The sequence below is a fragment of the Gobius niger genome (assembly GCF_951799975.1).
Source record: "Gobius niger genome assembly, chromosome: 2".
Classification (NCBI taxonomy): domain Eukaryota; kingdom Metazoa; phylum Chordata; class Actinopteri; order Gobiiformes; family Gobiidae; genus Gobius; species Gobius niger.
Genome location: NC_136853.1, coordinates 43,177,027 through 43,200,499, shown reverse-complemented (window position 1 = coordinate 43,200,499; position 23,473 = coordinate 43,177,027). Strand labels below are relative to the sequence as shown.

General features: G+C 40.9%; 1 protein-coding gene across 1 annotated transcript; it reads right to left on the bottom strand.

The window, feature by feature from the left end:
* Nucleotides 1–165: 165 nt before the first annotated feature.
* On the bottom strand, nucleotides 166–14,710 carry mest (mesoderm specific transcript). Its single transcript, XM_079552562.1, has 12 exons — nucleotides 14,610–14,710; nucleotides 10,985–11,172; nucleotides 8,222–8,301; nucleotides 7,822–7,899; nucleotides 5,601–5,737; nucleotides 5,459–5,517; nucleotides 5,337–5,377; nucleotides 5,188–5,258; nucleotides 3,509–3,610; nucleotides 3,365–3,441; nucleotides 1,986–2,049; nucleotides 166–415 (listed from the first exon to the last, which is right to left on the bottom strand). The coding sequence occupies exons 2-12, from the start codon at nucleotides 11,136–11,138 to the stop codon at nucleotides 298–300; spliced, it is 981 nt and encodes a 326-aa protein (XP_079408688.1). The 5' UTR covers nucleotides 11,139–11,172; nucleotides 14,610–14,710; the 3' UTR covers nucleotides 166–297.
* Between the last annotated feature and the right edge of the window lie 8,763 nt (nucleotides 14,711–23,473).

Below are 23,473 nucleotides of genomic sequence, written 5' to 3'. Positions count from 1 at the left end.
ACTGCTTCTTTTCTTTTCTTTTCTATAAAACTATTTTATTTAGACGGAAAGTTCCAAATCAAAGACACAGCTGCATCTCCCTCAGGGGCTTCATTATGTTCACATCTGGAGTTATGAAACATGCAGGATAATAAAGCCTCAGTAAAGTCTGCTCGTGTCTTGGTGAACATTTACTTCTTTTCACAAATGTTTTCAAACTATTACAATCACTTGGTTCAAATCAAAATCTGTTAATCTAAGCCACAATCTGGGGCCTGTGAGAAACACTGAAGTGCAATCCTGGAAACCGTCAGGACTTTAGAAAGAGTGAATGAAGTTAAAATATGCGTTGAGAAATCCTTGCGGGTCCTCGAGCTGAGGGTAGTGACTGATGTGCTCGTCCAGGATGGTGAAGGTGGATCTTGGCACCAGCTTCCTGTTAAAAAACACAATTGTAAGTGTTCAGATTGAATCAAACCTAAGGCTGGTAAACGATGCCAGTCTGGAATTGAAAGTTTAAGTACTACAGGTATCAAACAAATAAAAGTTTCAAAGACAGGTACTGAAAAGAAGTTCAATATCTTTATATTCAAGTTTTGATGCTGGTCATTAAAAGAAAAGTGAAACACAATTAAGAAAACAAAAATTCTTAAAGAGGAAAAATTGGGAACAAGTGTAAAATAATGGGATAATTGGGGGAACGTGAAAACACCTGGGAAAAAGAAATAAAACTAGAAGTAAATAAAATCTTGGAAAGTGTTTTCTGCCCTTTTGTAGTTAAAGGAAACAAATGTTACAAAAAGAAATTATAAATAAAGAATAAATTAACATTTTAAGTATCTAAAAAACCTAGTATCGTTAAAGTATTGGCATCGGAAAAAAATGAACGAGATCCTAATCAAACTATCGGCGTTTGCAAAACACACCGGCTGTTTCTCCATTGCCAGGATCCTTCCTCAGTATTGGGCTCCTCCAAAACAGAGCCGAGTGTCCTCTGACTGCCGCATTTGAGCTCAAATGGATCGCCCTCCGGCGCGAGGCCAATCATGTGATCAAATATTAAAGCAGTACTAAGTAACTCTTGCCCCTAGAGGCCATAAGCGCAACTGCAGGTGTTGTGGCAAGTTGCGATTTTTTTTACTTATTAATTGTCCATGAGAGTAAATACTACGCTGACAGGAAAGGCGAAGGGACAGAGGGATATTGTGCATCCAATTACACAATGGAAATAATTTTTTTCACTCAAACTTGGCTGTAAATACTGTTTAAAGTGACACTAGTTTGCTTTGCTCGTTAGCCTTTTAGCTTCTTCGTGATTCCATTAGTGTGTATTGGTGACTCCGACCCGGTGGCAGTCAAGCTGCAAGCATGGTTTCCTGGCCAGAGACACCAGGGGGAGATGAAAGACCCTCCAATCATCCCATAAACACTTGTATCACCCCCACAGGGACGGCGGAAAGGATCTATTACAAACACGCTACTTAACTGTTAACTATTAACTACTGTTTTATGAATACAAGAGGCCAGGAAGCTGTTTATAAACGGGTTTTGGTTGGATTTCTTACTGTTTTAACATTTCTTACAAATAGAAATGTTATTTTATTCAGGGCAAAATGTTCAAACATATTTAGCAGGTCCAGTTTATTGCTCATACAATTTCAGACTTACATTAACAAGCAAAGGCCTAATTTCTCAATAAACAGACCTCTTAATTAGACCTTTCATCAACTGTAGGCTATGTAAACCTTATTTTTACATCTGTACTTACTTATTATTACAATTATCTTTTTACGCAAATGTGGAACAAAACCTTTCATAGTGAGTTCAAACTTATAACATTTTGGGAGAAAGTGGAAAAAGAAAAAACAATGTTGCAGTGCATTATGGGTAATTTCAGCTCCCTGAGGCAGCAGAGGATCCACAGGAGCATCCTTCGTAAATGAGGAGGATCCCGGCAATTGGAAAACAGCCGCTATCGTGATCGTAAAGAGAGAAGAGAGACTTACTGGTAAAGTCGTATGAACTCCGGGTGAGGGTTGACCGGGTCCAGGGGTCCGTAGATCATGTGCACTGGACGAAAAGAATAAAATCCAACATAGAACAAGGAATGAGAAGTGGGCAAGTGTGAGATCAGATACAATTGTGCAGCATCTTCTTGATAAGTGGCAAATACAGGGAGCAGCAAATGTCATTTTAATGTGTAAGCCGTCCATCGAGTTTGATACAAAGGGGAACTTTGTATTTCAATTCCAGCCAAAACTGCAGGTGAATGTGTTTTAGACAGAGCTGTCCGTCAATACTAATAATAAAAAAGTCTGATTTGGCTTCTTGCAGACCAGTGTCACACCTCTTTTGAAAGCTAAGACCAACAAAACATATCTGAATGGATCTTTTTCCTCGTGTTGTTGGGTCTTTGTCACTTTTTTGTTGTGTTTGCATCACTTTATGTATTTTTTCTTCATTGCATTTTTCACATCTTATTGTTGCGTTTTTCATCCTCCTCCTCGTCTCTTTGATTTTGATTGACAGAATTTTCAAGCTTTTAGATTTGGATAATCCAAACTTGTTAAAGGAGCTATACCCAATTTTACTTCTAGAAATGGAATAAGAATTATTTTATCCTTGTTAAGTATATTGCAAACTCAAATGCTTGTAGGGAAAACAGCGTGCATTCAATTATAAAACATTTGTATTAATTTTATGAACTTTAAGCTATTTTTTTTTGCGTTTGGGTGAACGTGACCCTGAAAAGTGACCCTGCATGTTGTGAAATGAGCTGATAAACTTGTCCCTGTAAAGAATTTGCTACAAAGATGTTGTGGAAAGTTATGAATGAGTTTGGTCCACAACTAACATTTTAATTTAGTGGCTTCCCCTTTCATTGTTTTCAATCAAATAATCAGTTATAGGGCCTCTAAAGGGGCTAGATGCAAGTTAGCCATTTTATACTCACTACTGCCCCCTCAGGTCATACATGTAACTGCAGCTTCCATATTAAGCTCGTGCATGACGACACTTCTGACCCGAATTAACACCTTTTTTAGTGACAGTGCAGGATTTTAGAGGCAGTTGTGGTGAACAGGCTCATTCTACACATTAGGACATTGAACTCTGTATAGTCCCTTTAAGGTGGGGGTTAAGAGGTTAAAAGATTATTGACAATAAGCATGTCTTCATATACCTTTCTAAAAACAGTGAATGCCTCAAAGTTATCGACTCCAGGCCTCCTTCTGAAACCTCCCTGCCCCCACTGGAGCTCACAGATGGACCTCACTCAAAGGCTAAGCAGCTTAGCATCTGCGGTTGGGTAACGCACCTTTGGGCACTCGTTCACAATCTGCCTTTTTATGAGTCTAATAATAACATACGGAATGATTCAACTCACGCGGGACCGAGGTGGAGGTCAGCGCGCCCACCCATCGCTCTCTGTGCTTCAGTCTCTGGTTGATGTACTGGAGGATACTGGAAGAGACGTGAACAGAATGATTGTTACAAATACACTGAAACGCTGAATGTGTCGCTCACTTGCCTGTCTAACACTAAGTTGCCGTCGTTGTAGCGCAAGCCTCCCCACATGTCCCAGAACTCCGCTTCTGTGGGCTGCGTGTAGGGGCCGAATACTTCTCCAATCCTGCAACACATGACAATCAAGACTTTAGCTCTGATTATGGCACATTGTGTTAGTTTTCGTCAGTTACATTACGTGCGGCAAAACGTTGAAAAGTACACAACAAAAACGTTACTACAATGTGATGACAGTTACAAGGAGCTTACACGAATTCTGTAGGTCTTAGTTTATTTATACCTCGCATTTCAAACACACATAAGGGAACACAATGCACCTTCGCTTTCAAATGAGGCGACACTGGCCTGTAGGCTGTAAGATCCAGTAGAGACGCTTTAAAACTGGAGAAAATGTGCTCGGTTAAAGTGATTCAGCCACATGATTCTTCTTCTTAGTTTTAGTAAAATAACAGTGAATTTCAAACATATGAGGCTCTTTCAACAAAAACACATCTGGAGTTTTCAGTCATGGATTTAGTCTCATTAACTCGTGCATGTGCAATATCACAATATTTTCATGAGTAATTCCAATGTCCAAAAAATAAAATCATGATTTTTTTTACTCAGTTTGGACGATAAAGATTTTATTTTAAATAAACTTTAAAAAGTCTCTTGATCTTTTCATATGAAGAAAACAGTCCTGCTCATTAATATTTCATAATTAATTAGGACCATTAAAATAACCTAACCCTTTATTTAAAAGTTATTATTTCTGTTTTAGATATTCCTTGTTTGCTCTCAATGGTAAAACCTCTTAATAAGCCGTGGAGTTTTAAAAGTGTTAGTTTTATCGTCTTCATGCCTCTGCTGTGATTGACAACCGTCTCCATGGAGACTCAAGGGAAAGGGGCGGAGTTAAATGGTCCGCTCAGAGCAGAGTGAGAGAAAGGCCCAGGAGCAGATCGGAGGAGAAACTCTGTTAAAGCGGCAGAAAACTCCCCCGTCCTCTTAAAACACAAACAGAGTTGTGAAGCAGCAGAGTCGTCAGGGAGATGGAGCGACGGAGTCAATTTTGCGATTTAGCCATTTTCAAAATCGTCTGTTTTTAAAAGCATGAATTCATTGAATTCATTTGATTTAACACCCAGCTCTAGTTACACATTTTCTTATATGACTTTTCCATCTTATTATCATTGGGAAGTCTGACTGCTGCCTCCGTGACCCGGCCCCAGATAGATGGATGGATGGATTTTCCATCTTATTATCATACAAACACTACTGTGCACTAACATCAGATTCAACATTCTCCAGCATTCTTCTGTCCCAAACTCTGCAGCAAATATGTTGCCATTTTAATTCTTGAGAAACCTTCTATATCCTCCTCTCCGCTCTGACAAAAATACGGATCGACTAGATTTTTTTTTTTGATTGTTCACACTCCAGCACCAACAAAAGTAAATACTCTCTGCACGGACTTTATTCTGACAAATAAATCACTATTTTCATCAATATATCCCTAATAATACCACCCTGTAGAAGTTTATCACTTTAGGCCACAAAAACAGACAGCAAAACATATGGGATCTGGGGGCAAGTCGCTCAAATGACTGATGATGTCAATTCTAGGTGAGATCGAAAGTTACTGCTGCTCTACGGGCCTGTGGTCATAATGTTATGCTCTTGGGGGGAAAAAAACACTCTTACCCTTTCTGGAAGACCATGTGGTTTGTTAGACGTGTCAGAATCGAAGAGAGTATACTATAATCTTTGAGAATCTTCAGCAAATAAAAGACAAGTAAAAATTAGTGAAGGTTTAAAAAAAACAACAAAGCACAAACTAATGGGTCACTCACAATCTGCAGCAGTCGTGGGTGAGTCGTCTCGGGGAATAATCCTAAACGAAACAATAAAAAGTCAAGAAATCTCTCTATTTGTTCGTTTCCAGTTTGAAAATGGGCCCGACCGGGGACAGTACCTCCGTTTGAAAGACACAAGCTGTTAAAACTGAGACGCCCCGTTCGGTTCTGGTCGCTCCTGGTCAGACGACATTAGCAGAACAGAATACCACAGTGAGTGCGTGTAGTCCATAACCAGAAAGTGTCAGGTTCCCCCCTCACCTGTAGAGCAGCTCCAGGGCCACAGTGTCTCCGTAATCGTGGGAGATGAGGTTCACCTTCTGTTGACTCAGACCCAAATGAGAAACCAGGGCCTCCACCAGACTGGCCTGCTCGAAGATGGAGTATTTGTGGGGCCTCTGCGGCGGGAAAAACAAAACAAAACAGTGTGCGACTAATACTACTAGTACCACAACTTCTGCTAAAGCTACTGCGAGGACTGTCTTTAACAAATTAATTTACTTGGACACCAATCTTTCCATGCAAATCAACACTCTCTCTCAACTGAGTGACAAAAACACCGCCCGCCGCCATATTGGATGTTTCTCATGTAAATAATGGCAAACTGAACCTGCTTATCGATCCTATCTAAGCCTTTCTCAGCTTTTAACCATCACAGAGAGGAAACAGTACGGACACTTTAATGAGATTGGTTAAATCCGCCTGTCAGCCGGAATAAAAAGTAGGGCTGGGAACCTTTAAACTAAAAAGGTGTACGTCATAAATAAATAAAATAACAGAATTTTAGGAGGTGAGGTGACTTTGCCGTTTCAAATAAAAGCTTTTTTTCTGAACGTTTTCCCCATTCTTCCCCACTTTTCCTCATTTCTGTCCCATTTTTCCCCCCTAATTTTTGACATTTTTTATCAGTAATATTTTCTCCAAACTGTTTTTTTTAGACACAGTTTAATCTTTTTTTCTGGCATTTTGTCAAGGTCAAGGTCAAATGTATTTATAGAGCACATTTAGAAAACAGTCTGTACAAGTACAAAGTGCACAGAACAACAATATTAGCTTTCATTCAATGAAACCAGAATGAACACAACAATGTATGAACCAAGATAAGAAAAAGTGCAAAAATATGAAAAAAAAAACGTCCTGGCAGAACGTCCCACTTAGTCATATTATATAAAATGTAAAACGGGGACTCTAGACACAAAAGTGGGTCACGGAACCATTTTCAGTGGGTCGCGAGTCTAAAGGGAACTTTTATTCAATATTTTCCATCTGAAGCTGCAGGGGGACACTAACAGAGTTTGTTAAAATGTTGTTTTGATCATAATTTCAGTCTTATTATTATAGTATTAATATTTTATACGCTATATGACAAATTACAGTTTTGTTTGTAGTCATCCTGGTGTAATGCTAGGTCCAAAAGCCACTTAAAGGAATAAGCCACCGCTTTTACACACTGAGATATGTTCTTACCTTAGCTTTGACGAGTTCTTTAGGACCTGTCTGATCTTCCCCCGTGCCTTCAGTCACGTAAACACAGCGCAGACGGCGTTAGCATTTAGCCTCTCCCTCTCTCCTCTATAGCTCCAAAACAGGTCAAGATAGAAGCTACCAAGCTCTTCCACGTTTTCCCTATTTACATATGGTTACGTGAAGTGTTCCACTACAAAGTATAATTACACAAAATTAAACAATGTGGATTTTCTAAGCGGATAAAAGGGGGAACTATATTGTAAGGCGTAATAATACCAGGAGTAGTTCGAAATCCGCGCAGTAAAGTGAAGATTACTGCGCGGATTTCGAACTACTCCTTCGAACTAACCCTAACCATATTTAAATAGGGAAAACGTGGAAGAGCTTGGTAGCTTCTATCTTGACCTGTTTTGGAGCTATAGAGGAGAGAGGGAGAGGCTAAATGCTAACGCCGTCTGTGCTGTGTTTGCGTGACTGAAGGCACGGGTGAAGACCAGACAGGTCCTAAAGAACTCGTCAAAGCTAAGGTAAGAACATTTCTCAGTATGTAAAAACGGTGGCCTATTCCTTTAAGAACCACAGATGTAAAACATTGGCATTTGCAGAAAAAAGTTCTTTACTTTTTGCTACAATGGTGAGATTCGGCTCCTGATGTTTTGGCAAAGATGAAAATCGGCCTCCACGACGCAAACCTGCTTAATCCTGACATACGGTATCTCAGTGTGGAAAAACGGTGACCTGTTCCTTTAAAGCTGATAGAAATAGAGCAATCTTTCCCCCGTCCTCCACTCAGCTCAGGCAGTGGGCAGGGCAACAACTGTGTAACTTCTAAAAATCACTTAAGCACTTAACAGGAAATGCTTGCGAAGAAGCACCCGAAAATAAAAGCCTATTGCGAAACCAGGGCAGGCTACAGTGGCGGATAAATGTGACTCGGACACAGCGTGGAAGAAGCACAGGCCGACCCGGTAAAAAAATGTCCTGTCATCTTCTTGTTTTAGGTTAGTTTACTCACTGGTTTGTCACTGAAACCAAAGCCCAGAAAGTCCAAAGCGACGACTCTGTGGAAACGCTGGGTCAAGGGTTCCCAGATCTGTCAACACACACAATGCACAGGGTCATTGAAAGGTCATCGGCCAGACTCCGTCCACTTGATTCATCTGCTTCAGTCATCGGCCGCAGTAACAGCACCAGCCAAAAGGGGGCAGTGCGTCCATGTTGGATGGAGACGCGGAGGAGGATCTTAAAAGTCTAAAATAGATTTACCGACATTAGCAATAAATCTAGGTCTAATCTTTACTAACACGCACCAGTCAGTCAGAACTTTTTCCAGCAACAAAACATGACGTGCTTCCAAATACTTTCACAGATTTATACTTCATTGACACAAATTCAAACTCAAAAAGTCTCAGCACCTTGATCCAGTCGTAGCTCGACGTGGGGAAGCCATGGAGCAGGATGACCACGTCTGAACTGCCCAGAGCACCAAAGGAATCTGAACGGAATTAAAATTCATTCATTCAACACCAAGTCACAACAGTGGGAGTAAAAACAGGCATCAGCTCAGCATTAGATTAATTGATGAAATTATCAGATTAATTAATTATTTTTTCAGGACCAGCACGACATCCGATTGACCAGTGGCCATCGACGCATCGCTAATGTGCATGTTGTGAGTTCATGTTGGATTAAAAAGGAAACTGTTGGACTCACACTTCAATGGGATGGGTTAAAGGAACAGGCCACCGTTTTTACATACTGAGATATGTTCTGAGCTTAGACGAGTTGATGCGTACCTGTCTGGTCTTTACGTGTGCGCTCAGTCACGCACAAAGACCAGAGATGTTGTTAGCATTTAGCTGCTATGTTGGAAAAGCGTAATTACACCTTAGGAGCATTCGACATCTGCCCAGTAAGTGCTCCTAAGCTCAGTATAGTATAGTTATATAAAATTAAACATCTATTGTGTAACTGCTCACGTAACTGTGTTTAAATAGGGGAAACGTGGAAGAGCTTGGTCGCTTCTAACTTCACCCATTAGGCCCCATAGAGGAGAGGAGGAGAGGCTAAATGCTAACAACATCTTTGGTCTTTTGAGCGCACGTGTAAAGACCTGACAGGTACGCATCAACTCGTCTACGGGAACATATCTCAGTATGGAAAAACGGTGGCCTGTTCCTCTAAATCCGCCTCAGCCGCTCAGAGTCTGAGGCTGAACAGTGAGTAAAGAGCAGGGCTGGGTTCCGTTAAACTATAAAGTTTAAAGGAAGGAATACCAGGAGTAGTTTGGCATCCGCACAGCAAAGTGAAGATTACAGCGCGGATTTCGAAAGACTCCTGGTATTATTACGCCTTACAATATAGTTCCCCCTTTTATCCGCTTAGAAAATCCACATTGTTTAATTTTGTGTAATTATACTTTGTAGTGGAACACTTCACGTAACCATATTTAAATATGGAAAACGTGGAAGAGCTTGGTAGCTTCTATCTTGACCTGTTTTGGAGCTATAGTGGAGAGAGGGAGAGGCTAAATGCTAACGCCGTCTGCGCTGTGTTTACGTGATTGAAGGCACGGGGGAAGATCAGACAGGTCCTAAAGAACTCGTCAAAGCTCAGGTAAGAACACATCTCAGTATGTAAAAACGGTGGCCTGTTCCTTTAAGTACTGCTGGTACTTTTTTTTTTTTCAAATTACAGTTTTGATGCTGTTGGAGGGGCACAATTGAAGGAAGTGACTTTGTCGCTTCAAATAAATGATGTTTTTTTCTGAATGTTCGCCCTATTTCCCCATCCCTTTTTTCTCTTTCCTTTTTCTTTTATTTCCCCCTCACATTTTTCTCTTTTTTTCCACAATTTCTCCCAATTTTCTCCAAAATGCATTTATTCATACGTTTCTTGACATTGGGGATTAACCCAATATTGTGAAATCTGAGTAGAAAGTATTTATAATAAAATTCACTTCAGGATATCAGAGCAAGTACAACTTCTTTTTAAAGGAGACATACTAAGTTTTATTTTCTGTCATTTTGTGATAATCTATTCCACACAAACAGCATTATCTGACACTTTAAACATTACAAGAGGTAATATTGACCAAAAACAGCAGTCGCCATGAATGTAAAAAAAAAAAGTTTTTAAATATGTTTTTAGTAAAAGGTTTGACTTTGAGAGTATTTTAGCTACATTTTGAATACTATACTGTAGTGTGTGTCTATACCAGGGGTGCCCAAAGTGGGGCCGCGCGGGCCGAAACAATTCTGTTGGCCCGTCAGAGAGTGACCTGCTTTCGCGCTGCGTGTGGTTAATAGTAACTCTCTTCCATTCATACTCAATGGGAAATTTGGATGCAGTACACTTTTTGACCACCAGCGTCAAATTGGGGGCGCTGTTTCACTCCTTTCACAAAGTTAAGGAAACACTGTAGCGGTGTCTTCCATTTATCAATTACAGAGCGTTGTAGCATCAACTTTCACAGTTTTTCAATTTTTTATTGCAAAGGTTGTTGAGATCAACATCAGTATATGTTAAAAACTGACTTATAAAAGAATTGATGCTGAACTGACACTTTCAAAATATAATTTGGCATTTTCTTTCAGTTAACAAATGAGGCAAAGTTACTGTAGTTGCTGTAGATACAGGTGTTGTTTTTTGCACTAAATTGTTACAATGTTTTTTTGTTTTTTTTTACTAAAACTAGGCTTTTGCCATAGTTACCATTTGTTTTAATATAGCATGTTATTTACATGGATAGAAACAAATGCAAATGTAGGCTACCGAAAAAATAAAATAAAGTAACTTCATAATTTGCAGTTATATGTGTTTTTCGTGCTTGACATTGCCGTGTTTGGCCCGCGACTCAGAGGCACTTTTTCATTTTGGCCCTCGGAGACAAAAAGTTTGGGCACCCCTGGTCTATACTGAACACTAATCTATGTTCTGTTTGCTAAATTAGCTTTGTTAATATTTTGTTAGGGTCCGCAAGTGAGGGAGTCCTTGGACAATAAAGGTTGGGAACAGACAGGTTTACATTACCCTAACTACACAAGGAAACCACCACAGCTTAAAAGTTCACAAAAGTCGATTTAGCAAAACATGTCACCTCTAAGAACTTTTACTTCTGTGCTTCTGGTTAGAACTTCCCACCACTGCAGGGAAAAGGATAAAAGGTTGCGTGTTACCCCTGTAGAAGACCTTGTGCCCTCGGAAGTGGAAGTGCTCCCCGGCCGAGAGCCACTTGTTGAGGGCCGGGGAGAGCTGCGGCGGGGGGATGTGCAGGTAAACGGCCACCAGGGGGATACAGAGCAGCCCCACTTGAAGCCACCACTCCTTCATGCTCAGCTCAGCCGGGGACGACGCATTCTGACTTCTACACAAGAGGCAAACAACACAAATAACTACAAAACACATTAACTGGGACACTCACTGGTAACACATAAAGGCTGTGCTATATGTGCCCTACTGTCACAAGCAGAACATTATTTATGAAAATCTTGGTGAGTGACTTCATTTTGAGATGGTTAACGCTGATAATTCGACTTCATATGCTTCAATTCTCATCATCTTCAGCAGTTTTCCTTCAACCTCTTAACCTCAACCTGACACGAGCACATTGTCTCCTGTTTGGCTGAACTCAAATCTAAAAGTTTCATTTGAAAAAGGGTCAAAATTGCAACAAAAATGAGGATGAAAATGCAACAAAAAGGCAAAAAAAGAGGAACAAAAAAGTGACAAAAATCAATGAAAATGTGGCAAAAATGTGAGGGAAAACCCGACAAAAAAAAGCGATGGAAAAATGTGGCACAACACGAGGAAAAGGCTCTATTTAGATCCGTTTTGTAGGTCTTAGCTTTCAAACGAGGCTGGATTTGTGTAACACTGAACTGGAGGAAATGCTCTGGGTTAAGGCGGGGATTTAGAGGTGAACGGATCACTCTGTGCCGTTAACCTGGTAATCCCCACATGAACCCAGCACATTATCTACAGTTTGGCCTTACCCGAATCTAAAAGCTTTGAGAAAAAAAGTGTCAAAATAGGGACAAAAATGAGAAGAAAATGAGGATGAAAAAGCAACATAAAAAGAGACAAAAGCAGGACAAAAATGCTTCAAAAACATTCAAACAACAAGAAAAAAAAAACAGTTTCTGTGCGGTGAGTCTGGTTCCCAGGCTAAGATTATGGTGCGTTCGAGGTATCTGGTAAATTTCTCACCTCCCACTTGGAAAAGGTAGTAGTAGTAGTAGTAGTAGTAGTAGTAGTAGTAGTAGTAGTAGTAGTAGTAGTAGTAGTAGTAGTAGTAGTAGTAGTAGTAGTAGTAGTAGTAGTAGTAGTAGTAGTAGTAGTAGTAGTAGTAGTAGTAGTAGTAGTAGTAGTGTCGTGATACAGACGGCATCTCGTCATAGAAGGGGGCGTGGCCAAGGGGGAAAATAGAATCTTTAGAGAAACACAATTTTTCACTCTTTTTAGCCATTTTCTGGTGGATTGGGCCCATATGGATATTTTGTCGCAACAGATTGTTCAGTAGAAGTAAAAAAACATCAGTTGTAGCAAGCGCTAGCTAACCGTTAGCATTAGCCCGATGCTAACATGTAGCATCAAGTTAGCATTCTTCATTATTTATGTATTTATGGGCTGTTGAACCACTTTGCTCCTCCCCATGTCTTTGTATCATTATTTAGTAGAAAACTATGTTCATAATTCAGCATTTGTTACAGTAGTTTTTGAATAATTAAAGAAAATTTAAATTTTTTCAAAACTGTTTTCAAAAATGACCATATATGGGCGATTCCAGAGATGCCGTCTGTATCTATGCTCAACGCTCCACAACATAACCGCTGTCGACAAGAGGTTTATGCTCCAAATGTCCCCTCAAACAATGAGGCTGGAAACCGTGATCCTTAAGATTAGGCATTAGAAATCAAAGTATTTTAAGATTAGGGCCAAGGAAAGGTTAAGGCTCGGATAATCCATACCAGAAATCGATGTAGTAACGTCACTTTCACGACACGCCTCTGTCCAGCAGGCTGCAGACAGATACAATCAGACTTTTGGTCACAGCTCTCAACATAACGTTAAATCACACGTTTTTAATTGACTCTCTGCATAACTTCAAATCATAGCAACGCCGCCAAAGAAGTGACTTCCTGTTTGGATCCAGCACGGCAAAATAAAAGCACACAGCTCGTCTCATTGATCAGTTCAGCAGATACTTTCAACATTACAAGAATTATAAGTGTTTTGTCTGGCCAGAAAAAAAGTTGAACTAATGAGTAAGACGGTGCTTTTATTTTGGCGTGCTGGATCGAAACAGGAAGTCACTTCTTGGGCGGTGTTGTTATGATTTGAAGTTATTACGTCAATTAGTCAATTATATCGGGTTTGGGGAAACTTTCACAAAACGTTAGCATTAGCCGCTTTGCTACTTACGACTTTATTCACCTGGAGCGCATCATACATCGGAATTTTCAAGTGGGAAAGATACCCCACCCCCCTCCTGGAACCGTCACCTTAAAGGAATAGGCCATCGTTTTTACATACTGAGATATGTTCTTACCTTAGCTTTGACGAGTTCTTTAGGACCTGTCTGGTCTTCACCCGTGCCTTCAGTCACGTAAACACAGCGCAGACGGCGTTAGCATTTAGCCTCTCCCTCTCTCCTCTATAGCTCCAAAACAGGTCAAGATAGAAGCTACCAAGCTAACGCCGTCTGCGCTGTGTTTACGTGACTGAAGGCACGGGGGAAGATCAGACAGGTCCTAAAGAACTCGTCAAAGCTAAAGTAAGAACATATCTCAGTATGTAAAAACGGTGGCCTGTTCCTTTAACATGGTGGAGGGGTTTGAGCGCCCGAATGATCCTGGAGCTCTGTTGTCGGGGGCTTCGTGCCCCTGGTAGGGTCGCTCAGGGCAAACTGGTCCTAGGTGACGGGTCAGACAAAGAGCAGTTCATGAGAGACCAACAGGTCCGATTAAAACCATGAGGCCGTCCTTCTGTGGACCCACCACCTGCAGGAGGAGCCATACTAGGCTGGTGCAAGGTGATTTCCACAAACCGGAAACGGAAAAGTGGAAGAAAATGGATGGATGGAAAGATACCAGCTACCAGTTGCACCATTAGATTATATTTGGGAAAAGCCGGACTGGAGAAAATGTGCTCGGTTCAGGCGGGGGTAAAGAGTTTGGTTCATATTTCTGAAATAAATTCCTTTCAGGCTCACTGGTCTAACGCTTTTTCACCACCAGATGGCGCCTTCACAAAGTAGCTTTCTAACCATAGATAACACACTGACACTTTGAGGTATCGCCTGCCCATCATTAATATAATAAATGCACTTTTGGCATCTTGAGAAGGTGCGAAATTAATCCAAGTCAATAAATCAGAGAGACGGGAAAAAACACAGCACAAACCCGCGTCTCGAGCTCATGTTGAATGTTTATAACGTTTACAATGTTTTCAATTCACGCGTCAGTTACTCAACCGTTAGGACTAACTGACAAAGTGTTAGACATTTCGTGACCGAACATAATTGTAGTTTGTTAATTTGTTCAATGCCAACTCAGGCACATCACGGGCATGTTCAATTTACGAAGAAAAAAAAGGAAAAACTTCGCACATGAACGACACAGGGGCGTTATTCGTTCACCCGACAAGAACAACAAACTTTGTGACTGCGCCGGGTAGAAGAAGGTGCACACTCTGGCACCGGCACTACCGTAAATGCGGCAAATATCGCGTCTAGCTGATAAATGTGTCGAACCTGACGCCGTTTCCCGGTCGTAGCTTTGCGTGTACGTGTGCAGCACTTACAGCCGTCCTGGGACCTGTCATCAGAGGACCTTTGTCACTCGTGTGTGATGCAGAAACACATGCGGAAACGAACCGCGGACTTTCACGGATCCAAACCGGAAGTGTCACTCTGACCCACTTCCGGTTTCAGAACAAGTACTTTATTTTAGACGGAAAACAAACTAAAAACGGTATAATTTCTGCTATCTATGTAGGGGTGTCTAATGGTATCTTCCTGTACATAATTATATAATACTAAAATTAAATTGTTGATACTTTTCGGCTACATTTCAAATTAGCTAAAGTGTTTATGACAGGTTTTAAAGCTTTTGAAAATATGACTTCACATCAGTTGCAAGTTCATCAGTTGCATATTTATCATTTTATTTCAGTGAAGCAGCAATTTTAATGAAACATGTTGGGCAGAAAAGTTATTTTTATTTGAATTTTTAAGCTGCTGACAGGAAGTGACATAGAAGAAGGTAACTTTTTTTTTTAGAAGAAGAAGGTAACGCTCCTAGTAGTTTTGGTGCGTTCATGTGGTCCTCGAGAACTCAGGCGAACGACTTCCCCAGTTGGGGAAAACGACTGGGGAACTTGGGTCAAAACCATAGACCATAAAAAATGGACGTCTTCTGCTCACTCCTCCCCGTTCACCATAGTGACCACGGTCGTGGGGGAATTCATGGCGGATTTACAGACCCCCCCTCCCCAGCTCTGACGAAGCATGTTCCTAAAAAGGACATAAGGGCGGGATCTTCACTGTAGACTCCGCCCTTGTCTGACGTGTAGCTCGCGCTGCTCCAATGCTAACAGTCCGGCCCTCATTAAGTACGAGATTTCAAAAATTCTTTTTACGAAAACCAGCCTGGTTTCATAGATTGTGATTAACCCAGCGTTATCTCAGGAGGAATATCTAGCCTAGTCTAGTGTTTAAAAAATGAAACCAGGCGTTAAAGTTGTTTTTAAGTTGTCTAAACTCCAATGCTTTTCGATGGGGGCCTAGTGGCGATATGGAGGTACTACAACAATGGCGGCCCCCAGTGTTGTGGGCATAAAGCAGAGCAGCCAGCGCCCATTGGTCAAAACAAGCTTCCCGACTTCTGCACCTGACTGCGTAAATCAGATGATTTGTTCTCTAATCGTCTAATATGAGCTTTTTAGTCAAACACTACTACTTTTTTGAGTTTAGTGTGAACTGTCGTCATCAACGTTAGCAAAAAGTCAATTTACGGGATATTTAAAAAAAAAACTAACCAACTAACGTTTAGCTTTTGAGATGCTAACACATTTAAATGACTAGCTCAGCTAAGCGCTAATCAATGATAAAAGACAAGTTTTATTTGATGACATCAAAATCCCCACTTTCCCACATAAAACCACATGAACACAAACCAACTGTGGACAACGACGTCACATCTCTTGAAATACGAGCTCCCCAGTCCACATGAACAGTTTAAAGTCGTTTACCTGCTTCTATGTCACTTCCTGTCAGTGTCCAATGAGGAAGTGAAACTATAAACATCACAAAAATGGCCGAACTAAAGAAAACTGGGTACAATCTTCAGCAAAATCTTAAATATAATCGTGCTAACTATGTTTTAGCAAGATTTTTTGTCTTATGTCTCAGATGCACTTTAACCCCCGCCTTAACCTCACGCAGTTTCAGCATGTTCAGCTTTAGTAGTTCAGCTTTACCCAAATCTAAAAGTTTAACGCCTCATTTGAAAGCGAAGCCTTTCAAAACTGATCATAGCTGTTTTGTTGCGTTGTTGCCCCTTTGTCACATTTTTAAGCGTTTTTCTTCCCTGTTCTCACCTCTTTTTTTGGCGCCTTTTTGTAAGATTTTTTTGTCATGTTTTTATTTGTCGCTCTTTTGTTGCAATTTTCTCACTTTCTTATTGTGTTAATGTTGCTTTTCCGGCACATGTTGCTTTTTTGCTGCTCCTTTGTGACTTTTTCATCACTCTGTAGTCGTGTTTTTGTTGCTTTTTTCATGGAGCTATTCTTGCTTTTCCGGCACGTTTTTGTCATCCATTTGTTGCTCTTTTGTCGGGTTTTCATCCTTGTTTTTGTCGCTATTTTGAGGCTTTTTTCAAGAAGCTTTTAGATTTGGGTAATGCCAAACTCGGTTGAGGTGGGGGTTAAGAGGTTAATGAATTGATTAAACTTTAACGTGCGTGTGTCAGCTGTAGTTCGTTGTGTGCGTTCTTACCAATAGACGATCTTCAGATGTTTTAAAACGACAGTGCTGCCCTCGTGTGGTCTGGCTGTGCAACTCCAAAACAGAACAACAGAGAAGAAGGATTTCTGTGCTTGCCCGTGTTTCTTTCATTTGTTATTTTCGTATAAAAACAACAGCTTATACTGAATAATTAATATGACTTAATTTGTCCCTTTTGTCCGGCTTCTGTTGTCAATAAAAACAGGTGACATTATTTTATATATAATTAGGTTTAGAAAAGACACACACAAAAGACAGCTATGCGAGAAAATAAAGTGATTCTAGTGTTAATGAAACTTTATGGTTTGTGCTTCACCTGAATCAAACACATTTTCTCCAATTTGGCTTTAACCAAATCAAAGCTTTGTGGAAAAAAAAGTGTCAAAATAGCAACAAAATTAGACAAAAACAAGGACAAAAACTAAAGAGCGACACAAACGTGATGAAAAGTAAAGTTGCAAAAATGCAACAAAAAAATGGCGAAAAAAAGTGTCAAAAAAGCGACAGCAAATGTTGTAGGTCTTAGCTTTCAAATGAGGCAATGCACTGGCCTGTAGGCCTTTTAGATTTGGGTTAAAGGTCCTATATCATGCAAAGTCGATTTTTTTGAGCTTTTAGCCATGTTGTTATGCTATTTCCTTATCAAAAACACCCCCAGAGTGGTTTGTGGCTTCATTCACGCAGCTCTCAGTAATCCTCCTGAATCCTGCTCTCTGAGGCTCCGCCCTCTCCTGGTGAACGACTGAGTGTTCAGTTGTGTCGTAACAGCGGAACGGAAGTGCTCGACGTCTGTAATGGAATGTCTTACAGCCTGATTTTAATTTGTAAAACAGCTTTTTCATTATTTCTGTCGTAAGAGAGAAACAAAGAGAAGAAAAAAAAGGAAGTGCCCGAGGTGCTTCCAGGTCAGCTGAGGCCAAAACAAACACATCGCGTCTGAACAGATCAGTCATGTTTGCGCTGCAGCTGAAGATGGAGCTCGTTACCTGTTCTGGACACACATGTTCTTTATTCTTACCTAACGATAATGTCACGGAGAAAAAGAAGCGCGTTTGGCTACGAGGGCGAGTTTATTCAACCTTTTCAAGGAGAGGCCACTCGTCTAGCTGTTTTTTTTCTCCGGGATTCAGCGACTTTCACCAAAATATTGTTTTTCTGTGACTGTCTCTGATGGATGTTTGGTGAACCTTCACCTGAATCAAAGTGGATTAACTTTTATAACCAACGCGAGTCCCACAATGTAAACAGCGATGGAGCAGAGCGGTGAGTCAATCCAAACGCGGGTTAGCTTGTGTGTTAGCATATTAGCATGTGTGTTAGCATATTAGCATGTGTGTGTTAGCCATTTATGAAGCTGTGTTGCAGATGTCAACTCCGTATAACTGCATCGTGAAGTAACTTCACTTATTGCTGTTTATTTATATTACGGTAAAGTTGTATGTGGGAGAGAGGGGGCGGAGTTAACTGAATCGAAGTGTCTTCCGGGTTCGAAAAATACCTCCAGAAAACACTTATGTTTATCACAAAAATGAGTGCTCCATAATGGTAGAGGTACAATATATCATATAAATGCCTATACTTAACGTGAAATGGCTAAAATAGCATGATATAGGACCTTTAAAGCTGAACTGAAGAAAATGCGGTAAGGCAGGGGTTAAAGAGGTGGTATTATGCTTTTTTCAGTCACATAGCACAAGTCTATATCACACTACAATGATGACGAACCTTCTGTTGGTCTGTAAATGCAGTAAATTAGGAAAAACTGCCTTGTATAAAATGTCTCTCTCAAAATGGCTGTAGTGAATGTCTTGAAATAGGCCTCTGTCTCTTTAAGAACCTCTGAGCCTTTAGACACGCCCCCTCCACACGCTGTCTGTGGCATCAGTGGGGAGGGGGTTCTGCTGAGGAGCAGTGGTTGGTTACTCGGCTGGTGACGAAAGCTCGGAGGCGTCTCCAGGAGGTGGGGGCGTTCCTAGGAGGACTCAGGCAAAGCTATCCCTAAAATGGCCGCCATCAGAGTTTTTACAGATTACTCAAAAATACGTGAATGTGCCAAGGCGACACTTCAGGCATGTTTTTAATGAGGGAATGACATAATAACATGATGTAAAGCTTGGAAAAGTCGATTTTGCATAATACCCCCCCTTTTAGAGTTTAATGTTCTTGACGTAGATGGTAGAGCGGGTCGTATCGTGATCGGAAGGTTGCAGGTTCAAATCCCAGCTCCCGCAAATACACACTGTCGTTGTGTCCTTGGGCAAGACACCCTAGTTGCCTCCAGTGTCCGTGTACACTGGTGCATGAAAGAGAGTAAATGTGTGACTGGTTCCTTACTGTAAAGCGCTTTGGGCCTGATAAGGGTAGAAAAGTGCTATGTAAGTTGAGTCCATTTACCATTACTATATAAATTCCCTAGAGATACAGACGGCATCTCGTTATGTAGAGTGGTGCGCACTGAATGGGTGCTGCTGCCGGATGCTCTCTCATCGAATGCAATTTCTCCATCTGTGAGATCAATAAAGTATCATCTTATCTTATAGAGGGGGCGTGGCTTCTACGAGGGGGAAAACAGAATCTTTTAGGAAACACAATTTTCCACTCCTTTAGCCATTTTCTGGTGGAATATGAACGTATTCATCACACATGAATAAAGTCAAGTCTAAATCGGTCCATATGGATATTTATTCACAGCAGATTGTTCAGTAGAAGTGAAAAAATGGCAGCTGTAGCTCGCGCTAGCTAGCGTTAGCATTCTCTCTTATTTACATATTTATGGGCTGTTGAACCACTTTGCTCCTCTCCATGTCTTTGTATCTTTATTTAGTAGAAAACTATATTCATAATTCAGCATTTGTTTAAGTATTTTTTGAATAATTAGAGAAAGTTTCGATTTTTCTCCAAATTGTTTTCCCCCTTAACTGTTTTCAAACATGACCATATATGGGCGATTCCAGAGATGCCGTCTTGGATAAAAATCTAAACTTTCTTAAATTATTCAAAAACGTCTTTAACAAATGCTGAAACATGAATATAGTTTTCTACTAAATAAAGATACAATAACATGGGGAGGAGCAAAGTGGTTCAACAGCCCATAAATACATGAAAAAAAGGAGAATGCTAATATGATGCTACATGTTAGCATCGGGCTAATGCTAACGGTTAGCTAGCGCTTGCTACAACTGCCGTTTTTTCACTTCTACTGAACAATCTGCTGTGAGAAAATATCCATATGGGCCCGATTTACACTTGACTTTATTTATGTGATAAATAAGTTCATATTCCACCAGAAAATGGCTAAAAAGAGAGAAAAATTGTGTTTCTCTAAAGATTCTATTTCCCCCCTCAGCGAGGCCACACCCCCTTCTATGACGAGATAACTTCTGTATCTATAGCACTATGAGGAAAAGTTTGGGCGAAAAGTTTCATTTTTTATGTTGTAAAGCAAAGGTGACACGGGTAGAGCTCCATAATCTAAGGAAAGAAGAATGTAAAGGTCCTGGAGTCTGAAGACTATTTCACAGGGTCGTCAGATTATATGAACAACCTACTTTCTACCTAGTTTGAAGAGACAAAATGCCCTGAGGGGTCGCAGACACATGTAGCGGATATATTAAAGGTTGAGGACCACGACTGTCCACATCCATAACGAAAGCTTTTAGCAAAATCCAAAATACGATTGTGTAACATGCACTTTCAGATGAACCGGAATAGACCAGGACGGACGTTGCTCGAGTCCAAACCTTCGCTCGCTCTCAGGAACACGGCGTGAAAAACAACATGCTAACACACGGTTAGGCTAAATACATTTTTTATTTTTAAAAACCATACACATTACTCGACAAGTTTCAAATGTAAATCCAATCACAATATCAATTTAAAATGCTCAAGATAAACAGACATGAAGAACCTTTATTTCCAAATGTTAAAAGATAAAAAAAAAAAAGATGATAATCCATAAAACTGATGGAAAAAAACAATTCGTTCCCGTTTACAGGAAGAAGCTACAGAACAAACCCCTCCCACATGGGTGTCTTTTGTTTTTTTTTAAACGTATCCCTTTTTTTTAAGCATTAAAGTAAGCATTTTTTTTTTTGGCTGCCCAAACTTGTATCTACAAAGGTAAAATAACCAAAAAGAATTGTCTTGATTTGACCAGTTTTGCGTCGCGCTGCATCTCGATCCATTGGCAATTCGGACAGATCGAACTTCAGTGCTTTTCTATGTCTCCGCCCACTTTTTGAGTGACAGCTGGATCCGACCAATCGCAGTAAAGGTCAGCACACACTACACGACTTTTCTACTCGTAAACGATTTTATATAGAATGGGGGTTCACACTTAACGACTGAGAATCGTAAGAGCGACACACGATTCTGACAAACAGCTGATGTTTTATAACACAGCGCGTCTGTCGTCTCTACGGCTTCCAAAACTGACCCCAAATCCGCAAAGACAGGCCTGTGTTTGTGAGCGTGGGATCGATCGGTCCCGATTGGTCAACGGTGTCAACAATGTCACAACACCGCAGCGCTAGCTTACTGCTACTACGAAGCTTCAACTGGGCTATAGTTCTGTCAAATAGAGATAAAAGTTGGCGACAGGAAGAAGCGGGACGTGTTTCAGTCGATTTAATAAGAAAAGGAGACGGGCGTCAACCTCAGGATGGAGGAGACGGAGGAGGAGACGGAGGAGAAAGCGGGGAGGCTAGCCGCCGTTAGCAGCGAGGTGAAGCTAAACAGTTCGTCTCCAAACACAGTAAGAGCGGCTAAACTCTGTTCGTGGTTGAAATGTAGCTGGAAAAGGTGGTTGTCGTGAACTTTTGGTGATATTCACCTTATTCCGGAGGCTCGCGTGGGCGCCTCCATGAATTGTGCCGCCCCTTTTCTCCTATGTGTTAACATGGGGCTGGAGAAGTCCACATAAAATCAGTCACTACACGAAAACAAAGCCGTTTTCAGGCCGCACAGAGAAACGCTGCAGTGTCGACATGTTGGTGCAAATGAACATCGGACATTTTACACAAATCAATCGACTAAACATCAGATTTGAGCGGAGAATATTTTCCCTCGTTCTCCGTTAAAATGAACGGACTTCGCGCTCGACCGGAAGTGTCTGGAAAACGAGGTGCCGCCGAGACAACGCAAAAAGTGGCAAAAGTGGGCGGGGCGGAATAAGGTGAATAAAGTTGTGCTGTTTCGTGTGTGGGGCTGTGGCCATGAAATGAGTCGTTTGTGCCGCTGGTTTAACAGAGAAGTGAAAAAAAGGAGGCGCGGTGGTGTTTTTCTGTCTTTATATCTCTCTGTCATTCACATTTGGGGTAAAATCACCCACGTTTCTCCCGTGCGTCCAAAATCGGGCTTAAAAATCAAACATGTTGGATTTCCTACGACTGGAGTCTAGTCACGTCTTTCTACCGCCCACACTACACGATTCGAACGTCAGTCCAGTCGTGACCCCCCCACACTACACGACCCCCCCACACTACACGACCCCCCCACACTACACGACCCGACTCTGTGACCGCCTTCAACTAGACCCGACTCGATTAGACTCGGCACGACTGAGAATTAGAGCGAAATCGGGCATAAAAGTCGTGTAGTTTGAGCTGACCTTTACTCTCAGAAGAAGCAGAAAGCTCCGTTTATCTTTCCTCTAAATCTAGACAATAGAAACGTCATTTTGACTTTACCCCACAAGGAGCGAAACCTCGTCAACAATCTAGATTCAGCGAGTAAAAAAAGAACAAATAAAACCCTTTTCAAACCAAGACAAATCTTCTCATTTCAGCCATTTTAACTTGCGCGTTAACGTAGCAGTGCCTTGGTGTCCCGTGCAGCCGACGAGCACCCGCCCGAAAACAGTGAGGTGAGACACGAACTTATTACGAATAAAGAGGCCAGTTCTCGTTCACGCCGTTTGCACCCTGAGATGAGATTTTCAGAAGAATAAATATATATATTTCTTTTTTTAGTTGCCAAAAAAACCCTCCCTTCCCTCTTGTAGTAGAACGTTTGTTTGTCAAATCCTCCAAAAAATTGAGTTGCAGTCGGCGGAAAGAGTTTCTCGGTAAATTGTCATAAAAATACAAAGGTACTGTTTCTCTTTGAAGGTTCGTATCAAAATGCATCCCTCCAATAGTCGGAACGCTGTAGGAAATAAAGTACCCTGTGCAGAGAGAGATACCAGTGTTTCGCCTAAGCTTTATCAACGCAAAAAAAAAGAAAAGAAAAGAAAAAAAGCATGTCCAATTTTCCAGTACAACAGGCGTCAAAAATGTCTTACTAGTTTTGTTTGTTGTTGTGAAGTCGTGTGGACAGGGTTGGAAGAAGAAAAAGGAAAAAAAAAAAAAACACACACAAGGCTACCCAGAACGTAAAGAACCTACCGAAGAGACAATTTAGTTTTGCCTGTAATTCCAAAGCAATACACTCTTTTAGAACAACTAGATAGACATCGTAATTGGTTCCCTTTATAATGCAACACGTTTAGTATTTGCCTGAGTAAACTAATGTCACAGCATGCATTGGCAGGGGCTAGTAATATTCAGCTGGGAGGAAGAAAGAAAGAAAAAAAAGAAAAAAAAGAAAAAAAAGAAAAGAAAAATAATAAATATCACAAATTGCACCGATTAAGGTAAAAAGTCAAACCTGGGAGTATATTCAA

What these genes read in the sequence shown, in the direction of transcription:
- mest (XM_079552562.1), bottom strand. Translation starts at nt 11,138, where the DNA reads ATGAAGGAGTGGTGGCTTCAAGTGGGGCTGCTCTGTATCCCCCTGGTG. An exon ending in GACCTCCACCTCGGTCCCGC is followed by an intron (nt 2,050 to 3,364) that starts GTGAGTTGAATC and finishes CTTTTCGTCCAG; the next exon opens with TGCACATGATCTACGGACCC. An exon ending in GAGTTCATACGACTTTACCA is followed by an intron (nt 416 to 1,985) that starts GTAAGTCTCTCT and finishes GTTTTTTAACAG; the next exon opens with GAAGCTGGTGCCAAGATCCA.